The sequence below is a fragment of the Triticum urartu genome, chromosome 5 (genome assembly GCF_003073215.2).
Source record: "Triticum urartu cultivar G1812 chromosome 5, Tu2.1, whole genome shotgun sequence".
Lineage (NCBI taxonomy): Eukaryota > Viridiplantae > Streptophyta > Magnoliopsida > Poales > Poaceae > Triticum > Triticum urartu.
In genome coordinates this window covers 323,119,572-323,138,533 of record NC_053026.1, presented here as the reverse complement: position 1 = coordinate 323,138,533, position 18,962 = coordinate 323,119,572, and the positions used below count along the sequence as shown (strand labels likewise).

Sequence of the window (18,962 nt, the reverse complement as noted above, 5' to 3'; positions counted from 1 at the left end):
ATCCGCACTACAACACGGTACTGCAGAAGATCTCAACCCCTTTGATGCATTGAAGCTCAAATTTTATGGTTGATAATAGGTTCAGTAAAAAACTTTGCAGAGTAACTGATACCAGGTTCAGTAAAAAAAAACTTTGCAGAGTAGCTGATACCAATTCTATTCTGCTAGTGAAAACTGTCTGGGTTGCACCTTGCGGTTTTTCATTACTGCAAGACTGAAAGCGCCTAAGAGCCTCTGTAATTACGAATTTATTTACAGTAATAACAAACGAGACAGGCTACTGTGAAAGTGCCTAAGAGCCTCTGTCAACGACAATATTCTCAAATACTAGCTACCACTGGAATTCTGTTGCACTATGTGTCACTTGCACAAAAATACATACACTGGCCTTTTCTTGTGGGTAAGCAAACTCAGGCTTTAAATTTTATAGTACGCAGAGATACGTGTGTGTGGGCGCGCGCGTAAGCAATATCTTTTCTATACCGTGCTACTGTTTTACTACTTTGATGAATACATGTGTGTCTATCGCCTTTGGAAATTAAGCTTTGAGATGTTGTAACCGAAGAGAACGGCAAGAAGGATGGGGAATGCCGCCAGAACAACAGCCGCCAGCGGCAGCAGATCACGCCGAAAACCAAAGTAGTCCTTCATGAATGCTGGGACCGATTTGGTCTCTCCAAATACGTCGATCATCATGTCGTCGTAATCCCCGAACTGCGTGGTGAATAAGACCCTTAGAGCCCACGACATTGGGGAGACGTAGTAGAACCATATCCACCATCTCGGTATTTGCTGCCATATGTTTATGAAGTCTTTTTAAGCACCATATTTTGTTTCTCGAATTGTAATGGTATATATAATAGAGTTTGGGTGGGTTCACTTACAGGCGCAGGCACGATGAAGCCGGACATGAGGTTTTGTAGGGTGTAGAACATAGATGAAAGTACAGATGCAACTTGGATGTTGGGGGTGAACGATACCACCACCATTCCCATGTAGACAAAGCAGAGCAGTGTGCACACCATGGTGTACATGAACCAAAAGAACTTAGCTGCTGTCCACGCGTACCCTATCATTGGATATGCTATCAACATGAACAACACTACCTGCATCAGCACATAAGGTATCTCCATGGCAACCTATCTCCATAAAAAGGATAAGTCAATGTCTGCATATAGTATACTGATATAATCAATCTGAAAAATCTTCATGTGATTAATAGGACCTGCGCAAAAGAGTAGGCCCAAGGAGAGTACATCCCTGCAAATCTCTCCCTGTAAACGACAGAACGCTCAATGGAGATAAATGGCATCACCGATTGACAGCTGTTGATGCCAGTGAACAGAGCGATTCCATACATGCACCCCAATATGGTGAAGAGACTTTGCTGGTCGTTTCTACCCTCAAACAAAACAAGCAACTTAAATCATATGCTTCCACCATATATGCATGAGTTAAGATACATAATCAAGAGATGGTTTACATACATGTGGTTGATGTTGCCTTGCTGCCAGAACAGTGCACCAAAGAAAAAGCAGGAGAATGTTATGAACACAAATCGCACCAGGTTGTAGGAAGGGGTTCTCCAATACGACAAACACTGTTTCCAGAGGCAAGCTTTGAATTGCTCCCGAAACTTCTGTGGAAACTGTGTCGCGAAATGGAGGTCGGTTGTACCTGGAACTGGTGTGCTTAACCGCTTTACCACCATGTCCTTGTCCCTTTGAGCACCATATTTACATACTGGTTAGCATAAATATAATGTTAAGATTAATTTGAAGACTAAATGAGAGCTCTTTTAAGCATGGTATGGTGACCCATGCTTATATTCTGTTCTGGTCAAACTTCGAGACCCACATGCCTATTTTTGTTTTTCTCAAAGTACTGTGGAAGGCTGGAAGCACTACGTTCTGTTTGACATGCAACTTTTCTTTGCATAATCGACAGGGTAATGATTATAATTAAGATGACACTATTGCTGACTGAGCTGGTTTTTCAAAACTTACTTCCACATTGATGATTCCCTGTACATTTGTGCAAAATCTGCTCCCAGTTGAACTTCCATAGATGTGGAAGTAACTTCTAGCATCCATGTTGATGGGTTATACTTGTCCTTGATCCTGGGAACCCCAGGTATTGCCTAGAAAGAATAAAGAAAAAATATCATCAGTTTGTACATCACAGCAACTGGGAGAAAAGTCAGGTGGCGGACTTGGTGGTGAATTGAGTATAGCCTCTTCTAATCAAAATATAGTGCAACTATATTAATATTGCTCACCCCTTCAAGTGCTACATAGAGTGCAAATCATGAGGATTCAGAAGAATATGTAACTTCTTGATTTTTCAGTTAACAAAAAACACAACTCCTTAAAAATACAGAAAAGGATGAAAACAAAATATTGTTAGGTTTGTTTACTGTAAACGATAGGTTTAAACTAACTTATATCAATACTACAAATGGGTGATGTAAATCATATGCACATTTACTTAGTCTTTTTGTGCAAGGACGAGTTGAAATCACTAATTACCTGGAAATATTTGATGACCTCACATGAATGGTGCCCAACTGGCCCAGCATAGATCAACTCTCCACCCCTTTTCATCAGCATCAACTACATATATATTACGACACTTTTATATGAATTATTCTGGTTAAGGAATTTATGATCAATAATGTACACAAAATCACAGGGAACTAGGGTTTAGTTGAATTGCCCGACAATTATACATTAGAAAATACACACATGTATATTTAAAAGTAGAATTGCCTTCGATACAGAACTTCAATACTTATAAATGAGAACGTATGCAGCTGTTATCATATACATCTACTTAAGTGGTACTGTTAAACCCAACCAAGATAAGTGTTAATAATACAACCGAGTTCCATGTCAGAAACCCAACAAAGATACATATGTTTTCCTTTTCTCCAATTAATCTGGGAATTTGTACCCCATAAATGAATGTGTCAGCTCATTTGAACAGCATGCTTGTTAATAATACAACAGAGTTCCATGTCATTCTTTTCAAAAAAGTCAGAAAATTACTGTTAGCTTCTCAAAAACTTAGATGAGGTAGACTCTGTCTTGGACTTAATTTGGGATCCTTTAAGTAGCCTGTTAGTGTGGCCTGATTTCAGATCCGGTAGATAAAGTGTTAAGGGTTCTATCTGAGGTACTACCTCTGTCCCATAATATAAGACGTTTTTGCAGTTCATATTAAACTGCAAAAACGTCTTATATCGTGGGACGGAGGGAGTAGCATGCAATTCGTTCCATGTCTGATGGTTAATGTCAGGAATTGGCTTTATAATTTCAAGCTGAGGTAGCAACACTCAGTAATTCATGTTCGATTGAATGAAAACTTCTGACATACTTCTTCAATATAATCATGCCCGTATATGATAAATCTATATTAGATTTTTTTTACGCCTTGAAAATTACGGAGTATTATTTAATACACTCATGTCTTGGCGCCTAGAGAGAGAATCTTGAACAAGGTCAGAAGTATATATATGAAAAGTAATTACCTCATCAAATGCCTCAAATATATCGATACTTGGTTGGTGAATGGTGCACACAACTGTTCGACCTGTATCGGCAACATTCTTGACTGCACGCATGACAATAGCAGCTGCCCTTGCATCCAAGCCTGATGTTGGCTCATCCATGAATATGATTGAAGGGTTAGACACAAGCTCGACTGCAATAGTGAGCCGTTTCCGTTGCTCTGTCGATAGTCCATTTACCCCTGATATTCCAACCAAAGAATCTCTAATTTCATCTAACTCAATTGTTTCAAGAACTTCATTGACAAACTCCTGCAAGGGAAAGGAACACGGGTGAGCTCACAGTTTCATTTCAACTGTTCTTAGCACCTAGGAGGCTTGAATACAAGTATGTCAACCCTGTACCCTACGCTTATAAAAAATAATCATATATGTTTGTGCATTTGTAGCTCTTGTTTCGCTACAGCAACAAATATACCATATTGTATTATCAACAAGAGAGACAGATATATCTCACATTTCTTGCTTTTGAATCAATTTCTGGTGGAAGGCGCAACCAGGCTGAATATGCAACTGATTCACCCACTGTGATTTGTGGGGAATGAACATCAGTCTGTTCACAGTAGCCTGATATCCTAGCAAAAGTTTGCTGGATCTTAGGATAACCTCCTATCCTTATATCCCCTTCAATAACACCACCCGTTTTCCTTCCAGCAAGAACATCAAGGAGTGTTGTTTTTCCCGCTCCAGTAACCCCCATAAGCGCCGAGAGAATCCCTGGCTGAAATGCTCCTGTGATATTGTGCAGTAGTTGTAGTTTTCTTTTCATATAACCATGCTCCCTCATTTCCTGCAACGAGAAAATACTTAGATATTACTCCCTCCGTCCCATAATATAAGAGCGCTTTTGACACTACACTAGTATAAAAAACGCTCTTATATTATGGGACGGAGGGAGTAGTTATCAGCCCTTGCTATGGCTTTAAGCTCTCCGGTCATGTGTTCATAGATGTTAGAGCTACATGAGCATTACGGCGGGGGTGTCTACATAGTAGTTGACGTCTTGGAATGATATTGTAAGGGGTGTGAAAGGCAATACCATCCTCCCTGCACATGATTCAGTTTTTGATAAGTTTAATCTTGATTGTATTCCATCAACAGCATAAGTTATGTTTAGTTGCATCATGTAGAATTCAACTAACCAGTCCTATTAGGTGTCAAAGCAGTTTCTGCTTGTAAGTTAGGCATCCCATTTTCTGGATCCTTATCTTGGTTTCTTCCACTAAATGTGGCAAGATTATTGCGAGAGATGATAGCACGAGAAGATCCTGGAACTGAGAGGTTCAAAGGAGATTAGAGCAGATGACATTTCTAACAAGAGCAAACAGAATGTTTTTCTGAATGTAAGTATTTTTGCTCCATTGCGATGTTAACTTTTTCTCCAGCATATGCTTGACTGAGTTCACAATTCATGTGATTTCGTTTCTTCTCCGGATGAGATACTACATTTTAGACTGAGTTCACAATTCATGTGATGCTTACTGTTTTTAATGGTCAAGCCGATGGCAAAGCCTACGTTGAATAACAAAGTAAACCCAATCAATGCTCCAACTGAGATCCAGTAGAAGTAGCTGGAGAAGTCTAGCCCTTGATCCATTAGTATCCTCCTTCCGAGTGTTACACCAGATAACGTGATCTATCAACACAGAAATTTTTAGTATAGTTTAGGATTACATGTTTTTACAATTAATTAATACTCCCTCCGTTCAGAAATAAGTGGCGTGGTTTTAGTTCAAATTTGATCTAAAACCATGCCACTTATTTCCGAAGGAAGGTACTACTTGGTATGCCAAAGTGTACCTTTAACCATCTTGGTGCCAAAAACTCATTTCCAGTTAAGCCTATCTCACCATAAGACAATGGAGATAGCCAAAATCCCCATTTTAGCCAATTAGGCAGAAGTGCTGTAGAAATGTGGCACTGAAAATGTTAGCGGTGTTTTTTAATAGTTGAGCAGGACATACATTTGCAATAAATTATGACTCATCACTTGTTAGCAACACAAAGTTTATGAAAATAAGGGAGTGTCTTACGGCGAGGAATTATGAAACCTCCAAACAGAAGCATGACTAGAAATATCATTGTGCCACCGATTGAAGTAACCACCATCGTTTGACAGTACGAGGCGACACACCGGAACTGTGATAATGTTACTGTGTGGATGAGGAAGAGGACGAGGAGCTGAGAGAAAAACCTAAACACACGAATCGTGCATGTTAACACAAAAGATTGCATCTGAAAACCTAGGTTTTGCGGAAACAATAAAAGAGAAGTAAATATAGTGTTAGATAAGCGAATATGATGTTTGACTTCAGTACACCAGATCAGTGCAAAACCAGTATAAACAAGGTTTTACTTGTACTCTTTTCACTTGGGTTATACTCAACATCTGAATGACTCAGAATGGATGAATGGTGATACTGAATTAGAGAAAATGTTGATGTGGTTGAATTAGTGCTTCCTTCCCACTAGTTAATTAGTTTCTACAACAGCATCGCTTTACCTAGTTGCTTCTGGGGTATAGCCAATCAGGTAGTAGGATATTGATGTCCAGGCTACTGACTCGACTAAAGAGAGTGGAATCTTTAGTATAAAAGATGGTATTGCATAAGCCCATGCAGGATAGAAGTAGTAGTCTCTCTGTTTGTAGAAGACCGGCAGTCTGTTAATTGCCATGGCCAGCTCAGGGAATCCATTCACCATCAGCAGCAGAAGCGCATAGAAGAGTGAACTCATATAATAGTTAGCATGAATTCTGTCAACACCCATATGTGTGCGCAGAAATACTGTCCCAGTAACAGCAGCAATTAGTCCAAGCTGCAGCAAAAATATGAAACATGTTGAGAAAATATGCTAGTTTATGGTGGTCATGTTGAGAAAAGTGCAACATGACATAGCTGTAAATTCCATCCATTTTTATAAATCAAGCTGGTCCTTGTTTAGTGACTGGTCCTTTTTATTTGCTCTCGTGCGATTGCACCTGTACAAACTTTCCACTCCTAATCTATAATGCATCAGCAGAGCTCCTGCCAGTTACCCAAAAAAACTGAAAGCTGTAAAAGATACTTTAACCAAAAATACTGTAGCTGTGGCACTGTAGTTTAGGTTATGATATAAGCACAAAAGCATTTGAAGTCCTCAAATACACTGAGTAGGAACTGAATGCAGAATAAGATGCTGACATGCTGGGCAAGTTCCTGCTCTAGACTTCTAAATGGTCCGTGAGTTCAATGTTCTCAGTGTGTAGTCCATGTAGCCTGTGTTAAGGACATAGTCTAGAACAGACTAGAAGAATTGAGCATACCTAGGATTGTGCATTTATAGACTAGAACACATTTCACACTCATAAACACCTAGCATGTGACATTCAAGATAGCAGATAGCATTGTAAAACTAGGCACAAAATCTCCATGCATCAATCACATTCCCCCCCCCCCCCAACATATAGCTTCGACATGCTTACCTGAATGGTTTTTGTTATGTAGAGGAAGGCATTCCTTTTCATAAGAAGGAGCTCCCTTGCAAAACATGCTTTGACGAGATCCCACTTCGATAACGAGTAGATACTGAAGGACAAGGCATTCTTATGTCCTTTTGATTCGTCATATGGCCTTAAAAGCTCCCCAGCAAGATTCTGACCACTTTGAGATGCTTTAAACTTATCACAGAATTGGTCAACTGTAACAAAATTATATCCTTCTTCAGTGTGGCTCCAGTATTGTTGTTGATCTTTTTTTGACAGGACCTATGTATACATACATTGTTAAGACTAGACTCCTTTATGATGGTAAGCAAGATTACAAAAAAGCATGGCAAACTCGGGTTATCATAATATATGCTCTATTACCTCATATTAGCAATGTTAGTTTACCGAAAAAGGCTTTCGCCCCGCTTTATAGATAAAGCAACTGCCCAAGCCAAACATCCAACAAGGTTCAACAACACACACACACACACACACAGAGGTCTAGCACACACACAAAGTCAAATAGGGTTAATGCTGAGGGCACGGCTCAACAAGCCCTGAAAAAGACAAAAAGCACGCACACGCGAGGTGCGGCAAAGCATCTAGTCGGGCTTCGGGGGTGGCGGGGGGAGCGGGGGCGCCAAGCGGAAGGCCATCGAACGAAGGTCGGCGATGAGGTTGTTGATGACGTCCCGATCCTGGAGGCGCTAAGCGGCCGCCAGAGCTGCAAGGATCCACACATTTTAAAGATGGCGTCAGTAGCACGTCGAAGAGGGACCTTCTGAATGACAAGCTTATTGCGAACGGTCCAGAGCGTCCAGGCAAGGACCCCAACGCAGAGCCATCTGATGTGGCGGTAGCGGGGGGGGAGGCGTGGATTTCCGCAAGCAGGTCAGGGAAGTTGGTGTTACACCACTGGCCCCCAACCGTCTCGCGGAAACAGGACCAAAGGAACTGAGCCGTAGAGCACGAGAAGAAGATGTGGTTAGCATCCTCCACCGTGTCGCACAAGGGGCGCATCCCGTTCCCAGGTCCATTACGCTTAAGGACCTCCACGCCGGACGGGAGGCTGCCGCGAATCCATTGCCACAGGAAGATTCCGATCTTCAGGGGCAAGCGGATATCCCAAATCAAACTAAAGGACTCGGGGGCCGTCGAGGGGGTGATGGCCGCGTAGAGGGATTTGGTGGAGAAGCAGCCGGAGGGCTCAAGCCGCCAAGAGGTGACATCCGGGGTGCCAACGCCGTCCATAGGGAGGAGGGCGATGTCCTGCATTAAGGCGTCCCAAGCAGCAACCTCAGGGGGGCCAAAGGGGCGGTGGAAAGCGAGGCGCCCTAAGTAAATAAGGGTCGTCTCAACAGAGACACGAGGGTCAACTGCAATAGCGAAGAGCTCCGGAAATCGTGCGGCCAAGGGGGAGTCGCCAATCCACCGATCAAACCAGAACAGGGTCGAGGACCCGGTACCAACCGCGATGGATGTGCCAATGCGAAGCACAGGAAGCAGCTGGACGACGGCCTGCCAAAACTGGGAGCCGCCCGAGCGCTGACAAAATGCAAGGGGATGTCCTCGGAGATACTTGTTCTGGATGATGGTGAGCCAGAGACCTCCATCGCCATTAGCAATGTGCCAGAGCCAACGAGTCAAGAGGGCTATGTTCATGCGGCGGGAGGACAGGATCCCAAGACCTCCCTGGTCCTTGGGTTTGCAGATATCGGGCCAGCTAACCATATGGTACTTCTGTTTATCCCCCTCCCCAGCCCAGAAGAATCTGGATTGGTACTTGGCGATCTCCTGATGGAGGGTCTCATGGAGGCTATAGAAGCTCATGAGGAACCACAGAAGGCTAGCAAGGAAGAGTTGATAAGGATCACACGAGCAGCCTTCGACAACCAATGCCCTTTCCAGGGTTCAACGCGATGTTGCATACGGGTCACCGTGGGGCGGAGGTCCGCCACGGTGAGGCGCGAGTCACTAATGGGGATCCCCAGGTATGTCGTGGGGAAAGAACCCAACCGACAATTAAGCCGGTCCGCTATGGCCTGTGCTTCCTCCGGAGGGAACCCGAGAACCATCACTTCACTCTTATCGAAGTTGATGGTTAGGCCCAACATCTGTTGGAAGCACAGGAGGAGGAACTTCAGGTTAGCAATGTCTTGGACGGAGCCCTCCACCATAATAATGGTATCGTCCGCATATTGGAGGAGGGAGACCCCTCCCCCTCTGACTAGGTGGGGGACGATGCCGCGAATATGGCCAGCATCCTTGGCCTTATCAAGGATGGATGCAAGGGAATCAACCACCATGTTGAACAGGAACGGCGAGAAAGGGTCACCCTGGCGAACCCCACAGAGGGTGGGGAAGTAGGGCCCGATGTCCCCGTTGATGTTCACAGCGGTCCGGCCACAGGAGACAAGTTGCATGACCCTAGTCACCCACCGGTCGTCGAAGCCCTTGTGAAGCAACACTTCCCGCAAGAAGGGCCAGTGGACCGTGTCGTATTCCTTGTGGAAGTCTAGCTTCAAAAAGACCGCCCGATGGTGTTTCATCCGGACCTCATGGAGGACTTCGTGGAAAACCAAAACCCCATCCAGAATAAATCGTCCTTGTATGAATGTAACATCCCAAATTTCCAATTTGGAATGTTATACATTAGATCATCATTGCATATCATATTTTATTTTGCATTTTGGTTGATCCTAGAAATTCTACGCAACTCAATGACCCACGGAGAGAGTTGGGGATTTCGTTATTTTCATATTTGAGTTTTCTCAAATTTTGAGCATAGGATCATTTGATTTTATTTATTTTATCATCAATTATTTATATTACAAAAATATGAGAGAGGGAATAAAATGACTTTCCCCAAATGAAGAAATATTGAGGATCAAATAATAAAATCAAATAAGATTTTATTTCGGAGTTTTTCGGTGTTTTATTTGAATTTAGGAAAAATGTGCGTTTTTCAAAATTGCATTTAGGTCCCAAATAAATGTTCATCTTGTGCGGCTTGTTTTTAGAAGCCCGTGAAAATTTATTTCGGAATTTTTGGAGTCCGTTTAGTATTTCTTTTTATTTTTCTTCTGCGCATAATTATTTAAAAAAAACGCGCACCGACCTAACCGGGCCGTGTCCGCCTGGGACTCTGGCCCGGCAGGCTTTATAAGCCGGGGCAGCCCACCCGGGGCAAACCCTAAGCCGCCCCAGCCCTAGCCGCCAGCTCCCGCCGCCGCCGCCGCCGCCGCCGCGCCGCGCCGCACCGCCTCCGCCGCCCGCCGCCGCCGACCCGCCGCCCGAGGTCCGCCGCTGCCTTGAAATCTGTGCCGGTTTTTTTTAATTTTTTTCAAAAAACCGTTCGGTTTTTCCGTCGGTTTTTTTCTAGTTTCGGTTTTTTTAAATAGATCGGTTTTCCGGTTTATTTAAATAGTGAGCGTTCGTCCGTACGTTTGTTCTAGCGAACGTTTGTCGTTTTTCTTTTTCTCGGATTTAAATCCGCGATTTTTCTGATCGCGATTCCTGATCCGATTTTCGTTTTAGTATAACTTTTCGCTCGTTTATCGGAATCAGGCGATTCAAGTGCCTGGAGTTTCGTCTCGAAACCCTCTATCCGTTTAACCAACTTAAACAAGATTTTGCTACTGTAAAATTTGCCCTAGATTCAGATTAGTAGAACGAAGTTGTTTTCTTTCGCCGTATGACTTTCGTTGCTTCGTTCGATTTGATTCTTTTTGCCAACCGGAGTTCTTAAGTTGAACCTTCTGGTTAGATCTCTTATTTGAGTTTTACCCGTGCATTAGATGAGTACTTATTGTATGCTTGTTTGTTTGTCTGTGATAGAATACCTGGAGTGTGCCGCTTGTTACTTCGAATCTCTAGGTTTCCCGGATCATCAGCAAGGCAAGTAACACTTTGATCATATTTTTCTTACTACCCAGTTTTATTGCATTAGATCAATCCTCAACATGTTACTCTAAATTAATTTTGTTGGATTATCTTTAATGATGATGTTTAATTGGGATTGAGAATGCTGTCAACCATTCTCAATGTTTAACAACTACCATGATAGTTAAATAAAGTTATTCCTTTGAAGTAGGGAAAAATTGGCTTTATGCAAAATTGTAACCATAGAGCTTCCCACCAGCCAAATATGCATATAGTATAGCTGTTTCATTCCATTATTCTCTATGTGTTACCTTGCCAGCATATTCCATGTGCCGACCCGTTTCGGGCTGCAACGTTAATGTTGCATACTTTTTAGACGATGATTAAGGAGTTTTAGGTCGTGGTTCTATACTCAGTGATGCCGTTGGAGTTGATGGACTCACTTATCTTCCAAGCCTTCCGCTGTTATCGTTATTAGATGGCCTTAAGCCGTATTTATTGTAATAAGTTCTCTTATGAGACACTCGATGTAATAAGTGTGTGATTGCTACTCTGCTATAAATCCTCCGAGTACTATGTGGTGTCAGCATTACTGATCCAGGGATGACACCGGAGCACAGAGATCAGACTGTTTGAGGTCTGGTCGCTACAGAGATGGTATCAGAGCACACGCTGACTGTAGGACACGACCACTAAGCTAAAAGACCTAGATCACTTTTCACTCTCTTCTCTTCTGGCTTCTCATCTTTTCTACTCTTTAGGACGGCGGATGCAAGGAACAAGTTCACGCAACCGGATGAAGATACACCCTTTGGACATCACTTGAAGGAAGTCACTAGATACCTGAATATAGGAGTACCAAGCTTCACCGGAACCTACAACGCCACTTTACCTGAAAAAGAGCGCTGGATGATTCAAGTTCAAGTTCCAGGAAGGACGTTCATGCCAGTCACTGAGCCCATAGAGTTTTCTTTTGATGCACCAACTTGGAGTCTAGGAAAGAGCATGGAAGCTCACATCGCCATGGGACGCATTGGAGAAGTCTACCGCAAGGATCTCAAGGATACTATCTACCAGATTTGTGGGCGCCGAGATGAGCACTGGGAGATGATTAGCATCCGGAAGGATTGATCAATTGCAGCTTTTATCCAGGAGTTAAACCAGCACATTCGACGATAGGAGAACCAGATGTGCACCGACATGATAGATCTGAAGAAGGCTAAGACTAGAATCAAGGAACTGGAGGAAGAACTCAAGGCTACACGTGAAGATTATGAAGAGGAAATTGAAGTATTGGTGGACAAGAATGCCGACTTAACAATGAAGATCGGGATATTTATGGGAGGCCCTACACCAGTGGATGAAGACGAAGAACCCAAGGAGATTAGCCCGGAAGACTACATCATCATCGACGACACCGACTCGGATCCAGATGATAGCGATGATGACTATGTTGATGAAGCTGGAGCAGATATCATGGAGTCTGCCACCGAAGAATATTTCTAGTAGACCACCTCATCAGTAGTAGTAGTCCACCATGTAAATATAGTAGTCCGAGCACTTTTGCGATAGTTAGATCGATTGTATGCCCTTGTTTGATTGAATGAAGTGAATTGTTTGCTTTTGCCTCATGTGCATATGGGTAGTGTTTTCTCTTTAGACCCCCTCTATTATTACACCTAATCTTTTCTAAACCCCTCAGATGCCTCCGAGACGTGACCCCAGATTTGCCTTTCCACCGGAGCTCACCCAGTTGATCCAGCAGCAGAACATATTGATACAGTTGCTAGTTCAGAATCAGAATCAGGGGAACAACAACAACAACCCACCACCACCACCACCTGTTGACCACTTAGCCTGTTTTCTTAGGCTAAACCCGCCGGTGTTTTCCAGTAGCACCGAGCCGATAGTAGCAGATGATTGGCTCCGCAAGACAGCTAGGGGATTAACCACAGCAGGATGCACAGATGCGGAGAAGGTGAAGTTTGCCGCACATCAGCTAGAAGGACCCGCAGCATCATGGTGGGAGAATTTCACAGCCACTTTCCCTGTTGACACTGTCACATGGGACCAGTTTCAGCAGGCTTTTCGTACTGCCCATGTTTCAGTAGGAGCTATGGCCATGAAGAAGCGTGAGTTTCGCAACTTGCGCCAAGGAGGACGGACAGTTGGCCAGTATGTGGAGGACTTTAGTAAGTTAGCACGTTATGCACCAGATGACGTCGCTACGGATGCAGCTAAACAGGAGAAGTTTCTGGAAGGACTGAATGATGAGTTGAGCATGTAGTTGATGGTAGCAACCTTCAACAACTACCAGGAGTTGGTAGATCGTGCTCTTATGATTGAAGGGAAGCAGCAGCAAATTGAGAATCGCAAGAGGAAGTATGGACAAGGGAAGTACAATTCAGGAGCTCAGCAGAAGCCACGTTTTACCCCTAGACCGGGAGGACATTTTCAGCATACCCATGGAGGAGGTAGCTCGCACAATCACAATGGCACCAAGAATGGTAATGGCATGGAGGAAGCAACGGCCAGAATCGCACCAACCCATCAACCCTAGCCAAGAAGGACCTGAGCCAAGTCACTTGCTTTAAGTGTCAGAAGACCGGACACTACGCCAATGAATGTCCTGAAGGCCAAAATGGCAATGGAAGTTCTGGGAAGAAGCCGAACCCTTTCAACAGGGGACAGGTGAACCACGTTAGCGTGGAGGAGGTTGAAGCTCAGCCTGATGCAGTAATAGGTAAGTTTCTGGTTAAGTCATTTACTGCACTAGTTCTTTTTGATACTGGTGCATCGCATTCGTACATCTCAAGGGGATTTGTGGATAAGTATAACCTATCAACCCAAGCCCTTAGGTCACCCATGTTAGTAACCTCGCCTGGAGCAGAGTATGTGGCTAGTCTATGGTGTGATCGGTTACCATTAAGGATTGGTAACTATGTTTTTCCCTCAGACCTAATAGTATTGGAATCCCAAGGATTGGATGTGATATTAGGCATGGATTGGTTATCAAAGTATGAAGGGAATATCTAATGTGCTAGTAAGTCAATTTTGCTTACCACCCCAGAAGGGAGAAGGATCAAGTATGTATCCCGGCATGTGCCAAAGAGGACTCAAGTAAATTGCTTAACAGGAGTTGTGCAGGAGGAAGTACCAGTGGTAAGGGATTTCCCTGAAGTATTTCCAGAGGAGTTGCCAGGCATGCCACCCGATAGAGATATTGAGTTTTTGATTGAGCTATTGCCAGGCACAGGGCCAATATCAAAGAGACCATATAGGATGCCAGTAAAGGATTTGGTGGAAATTAAGAAGCAGATTAAGGAGTTACTAGATAAGGGATATATCCGCCCAAGTTCTTCGCCTTGGGGATCGCCAGTACTTCTAGTGGAGAAGAAGGATGGATCGTTAAGGATGGTTGTTGATTATCGAGGATTGAATGAAGTAACAATCAAGAACAAGTACCCACTACCAATAATTAATGATCTGTTTGATCGATTGCAAGGAGCTAAGGTATTTTCCAAGATCGATCTGCGATCAGGATACCACCAGTTGAAGATTAGAGAACAGGATATTCCTAAGACAGCTTTTACCACCAGGTATGGGCCGTACGAGTATACCATTATGTCATTTGGTCTGACTAATGCACCCGCATATTTTATGAACATGATGAACAAAGTATTTATGGAATTTTTGGATAAGTTCGTCGTAGTGTTCATTGATGATATTTTGGTTTATTCGAAGAATGAAGAGGAGCATAAGGAGCATTTGCGTTTAGTACTTGGAAAGCTCAGAGAACATCAATTATATGCCAAGTTCAGCAAATGTGAGTTTTGGTTGAAGGAAGTAGGATTCCTCGGACACGTTATATCTGGAGAAGGTATAGCAGTTGATCCCACTAAAGTTGATACCGTGACCAAGTGGGAAGCCCCAACAACAGTTGGAGAGATCCGGAGTTTTCTTGGACTCGCAGGATACTACCGGAGATTTATTGAGAATTTCTCAAAGATTGTGAAGCCTATGACTGAGTTGTTGAAGAAAGATACCAAGTTCATATGGACGGAGGAATGTGAGGCTAGTTTTCAGGAATTGAAGAAACGTTTGGTTACCTCACCAGTGTTGATTTTGCCAGACCAGACCAAAGATTATGAGGTGTATTGCGACGCTTCACGTCGAGGACTTGGAGCAGTGCTTATGCAGGAAGGGAGAGTTGTTTCATATGCCTCAAGACAACTGAAACCTCATGAGTTGAATTATGCCACGCTTGATTTGGAATTAGCAGCCGTAGTGCATGCTTTGAAAACATGGAGGCATTTCCTCATTGGAAATCATTGTGAGGTGTACACGGATCATAAGAGTTTGAAGTACATTTTCACACAGAAGGAGTTGAATCTCAGACAAAGGAGATGGTTGGAGCTCATCAAGGATTATGATATGAGATTGCATTATCACCCCGGAAAAGCTAATGTAGTAGCTAACGCCTTAAGCCGTAAGAGCCATGTTAATACGTTAATGACGGGAGAAATACCCAAGGAGTTAGCAGAAATCTTCGTGAACTATGTTTGAAAATAGTTCCGAGAGGCTATGTAGCAGCATTGGAGATTCAGTCAACCTTAATGGATAGAATCAGGGAAGCTCAAAAGACCAACAAAGAGATTGCCGCTATAAAGGAGAAACTTACCAAAGGAAAAGCTAAGGGATTTCATGAGGATGAGCACGATACCCTATGGTTTGAAGACCGCGTTTACGTGCCCAATGACCCGGAGATCAGGAAGTTGATATTGCAAGAGGCACACGATTCACCATATTCGATTCACTCAGGAAATACCAAGATGTATTTGGATTTGAAAGATATTTTCTGGTGGACCGGAATGAAGAAGGATATTGCGAAGTACATAGCAGTTTGTGATGTATGCCAGAGAGTAAAGGCAGAGCATCAGAAGCCAGCAGGATTGTTACAACCATTGTCGATACCCGAATGGAAGTGGGATAAGGTAGGCATGGATTTTATCACAGGATTACCCAGGACTCATTCAGGCTATGACTCGATTTGGGTTGTAGTTGATCGATTGACGAAAGTAGCTCATTTCATCTCAGTAAAGACCACTTACACCAGTGCTAAGTTGGCAAAGATATACATGACCAGGATCGTATGTTTGCATGGAGTTCCGAGGAGTATCGTATCAGATAGAGGAACCCAGTTTACCTCAAAGTTCTGGAAGCAGTTGCACGAAACTTTGGGTACCAGGCTAGAATTCAGTACAGTTTTTCATCCACAGACAGATGGACAGACCGAGAGAGTCAATCAGATTTTGGAGGATATGCTGAGAGCTTGTGCGCTAGATTATGGATCTAGTTGGGACGATAATTTTCCATATGCAAAGTTCTCTTACAACAACAGTTACCAAACCAGTTTGAAGATGGCCCCTTTCGAAGCTTTATACGGGAGGAGGTGCAGGACACCGTTGTCATGGGACGAAGTTGGAGACCGCCAGTTGTTTGATCTTGACTTGATTAAAGAGTCTGAACAGAAGGTGAAGATGATTCGCGATAGGCTCAAGATAGCCCAGTCCAGGCAGAAAAGTTATGCATATTCTAAACGCAAGGAGACAGTTTACGAAGTCGGAGATAGAGCTTATCTTCGAGTATCTCCACTTCAGGAAACGAAGCGTTTTGGAGTTAAAGGGAAGTTAGCGCCACGATTTGTAGGACCATATTGAGTTTTGGAGCGTATGGGAGAAGTGGCCTACAAGTTGGAATTACCTGAAGGATTGTCAGGAGTTCATGATGTGTTCCATGTTTCCCAGTTGAAGAAGTGTCATGCGGAGATGGCCGACCTACCGTTGAGAGACACAGTGCCTTTGGAAACTATTCAGTTGGATAACGATCTGACCTACAAGGAGAAACCAATTAAGATCCTCGAGTTTGCCAGCCGAGTTACCCGCAGCAAGGTTATCAAGTTTTGCAAAGTTCAGTGGAGCCACCACACACAGGATGAAGCCACCTGGGAACGAGAGGAAGATTTGCTCAAGGACCACCCTCATCTATTTTCTAGCCAACCCGAATCTCGAGGGCGAGATTCATCTTAAGGGGGTAGGTTTGTAACATCCCAAATTTCCAATTTGGAATGTTATACATTAGATCATCATTGCATATCATATTTTATTTTGCATTTTGGTTGATCCTAGAAATTCTACGCAACTCAATGACCCATAGAGAGAGTTGGCGATTTCGTTATTTTCATATTTGAGTTTTCTCAAATTTTGAGAATAGGATCATTTGATTTTATTTATTTTATCATCAATTATTTCTATTACAAAAATATGAGAGAGGGAATAAAATGACTTTCCCAAAATGAAGAAATATTTAGGATCAAATAATAAAATCAAATAAGATTTTATTTCGAAGTTTTTCGGTGTTTTATTTGAATTTAGGAAAAATGTGCGTTTTTCAAAATTGCATTTAGGTCCCAAATAAATGTTCACCTTGTGCGGCTTGCTTTTAGAAGCCCGTGAAAATTTATTTCGGAATTTTTGGAGTCCGTTTAGTATTTTTTTTTATTTTTCTTCTGTGCGTAATTATTTAATAAAAAACGCGCACCGACCTAACCGGGCCGTGTCCGCCTAGGACTCTGGCCCGGCAGACTTTATAAGCCGGGGCAGCCCACCCGGGGCAAGCCCTAAGCCGCCCCAGCCCTAGCCGCCAGCTCCCGCCGCCGCCGCCCGAGGTCCGCCGCCGCCTCGAAATCCGTGCCGGTTTTTTTTATTTTTTTTTCAAAAAACCGTTTGGTTTTTCCGTCGGTTTTTTTTCTAGTTTCGTTTTTTTAAATAGATCGGTTTTTCCGGTTTATTTAAATAGTGAGCGTTCGTCCGTTCGTTCGTTCTAGCGAATGTTCATCGTTTTTCTTTTTCTCGGATTTAAATCCGTGATTTTTCTGATCGCGATTCCTGATCCGATTTTCGTTTTAGTATAACTTTTCGCTCGTTTATCGGAATCAAGCGATTCAAGCGCCTGGAGTTTCGTATTGAAACCCTCTATCTGTTTAACCAACTTAAACAAGATTTTGCTACTGTAAAATTTGCCCTAGATTCAGATTAGTAGAACGAAGTTGTTTTCTTTCGCCGTTTGACTTTCGTTGCTTCGTTTGATTTGATTCTTTTTGCCAACCGGAGTTCTTAAGTTGAACCTTCTGATTAGATCTCTTATTTGAGTTTTACCCGTGCATTAGATGAGTACTTATTGTATGCTTGTTTGTTTGTCTGCGATAGAATACCCAGAGTGCGCCGCCTGTTACTTCGAATCTCTAGGTTTCCCGGATCATCAGCAAGGCAAGTAACACTTTGATCATATTTTTCTTACTACCCAGTTTTATTGCATTAGATCAATCCTCACACATTGCATAATTAGGATCTAATTAAATTGTGGGATGGGAAGTAGTTGAGGTAGTACCTATTACCTGTTTATTATCAAACCTTTGGGAGTTACTTCTAAGTTTGCTTATTATGTCGTGCTATGTTAGTAGACGTGGATTGGGTGAGTGATATCCATGATAGATGTGAGTTTTGTTAATTAATGGTTTATCTAAGGTGGCAACTTAAAGACACATCTGGATGGATTGAGGCACCTGGGTATTCCAGGACTTGCCTGTTTTCTTTTGGACCGCCACCCAGTCCCAAAGGGATCATGAGATTATTCATGCTAGAAACTTCCGTGTGCAGCCACAAGCTATTATGGGCTCTAGCATAGTTGACTAAGTTGTGCGAACTCTTACAGTGGTAGACTAGCAGATGTAGGGGATGTAGGTGGTACGGTCTACCCGACCGTAAGGTGCTAGCGCTTCTGAAAGACTATGTCTCGGTCATCCGTCTTCTCAAACACCATGTAGTGCGAGAAACCAAACGGAGGCGATCGAGTCTTGTGGGGAAAAGTGCGCAAACCTCTGCAAAGTGTAATAAACTAATCATGATTAGCCATGTCCCCGGTTATGGACATCTTGAGTATCTAGTACGTGGATTATCATGTGAATCTCAACATGTTACTCTAAAT

General features: G+C 43.1%; 1 protein-coding gene across 2 annotated transcripts in view; it reads right to left on the bottom strand.

Moving 5' to 3' along the window:
• Window positions 1–167: 167 nt before the first annotated feature.
• The window catches only part of LOC125508828 (ABC transporter G family member 41-like), a 44,292-nt gene continuing 25,497 nt past the window's right edge, over window positions 168–18,962 (bottom strand). The window contains exons 9-23 of one of the 2 annotated variants that reach the window (XM_048673620.1): window positions 7,032–7,313; window positions 6,072–6,385; window positions 5,602–5,762; window positions 5,369–5,472; window positions 5,051–5,204; window positions 4,711–4,842; window positions 4,542–4,615; window positions 4,026–4,358; window positions 3,530–3,820; window positions 2,529–2,612; window positions 2,007–2,140; window positions 1,488–1,721; window positions 1,226–1,397; window positions 885–1,139; window positions 168–792 (exon numbers count right to left, since the gene is read on the bottom strand). In XM_048673620.1, coding sequence (XP_048529577.1) covers window positions 523–792; window positions 885–1,139; window positions 1,226–1,397; window positions 1,488–1,721; window positions 2,007–2,140; window positions 2,529–2,612; window positions 3,530–3,820; window positions 4,026–4,358; window positions 4,542–4,615; window positions 4,711–4,842; window positions 5,051–5,204; window positions 5,369–5,472; window positions 5,602–5,762; window positions 6,072–6,385; window positions 7,032–7,313 — 2,994 coding nt within the window. In that variant the 3' untranslated portion in view covers window positions 168–522. The remainder of the gene's footprint in view (window positions 793–884; window positions 1,140–1,225; window positions 1,398–1,487; window positions 1,722–2,006; window positions 2,141–2,528; window positions 2,613–3,529; window positions 3,821–4,025; window positions 4,359–4,541; window positions 4,616–4,710; window positions 4,843–5,050; window positions 5,205–5,368; window positions 5,473–5,601; window positions 5,763–6,071; window positions 6,386–7,031; window positions 7,314–18,962) is intronic. The other variant, XM_048673621.1, reaches the window with a different exon arrangement.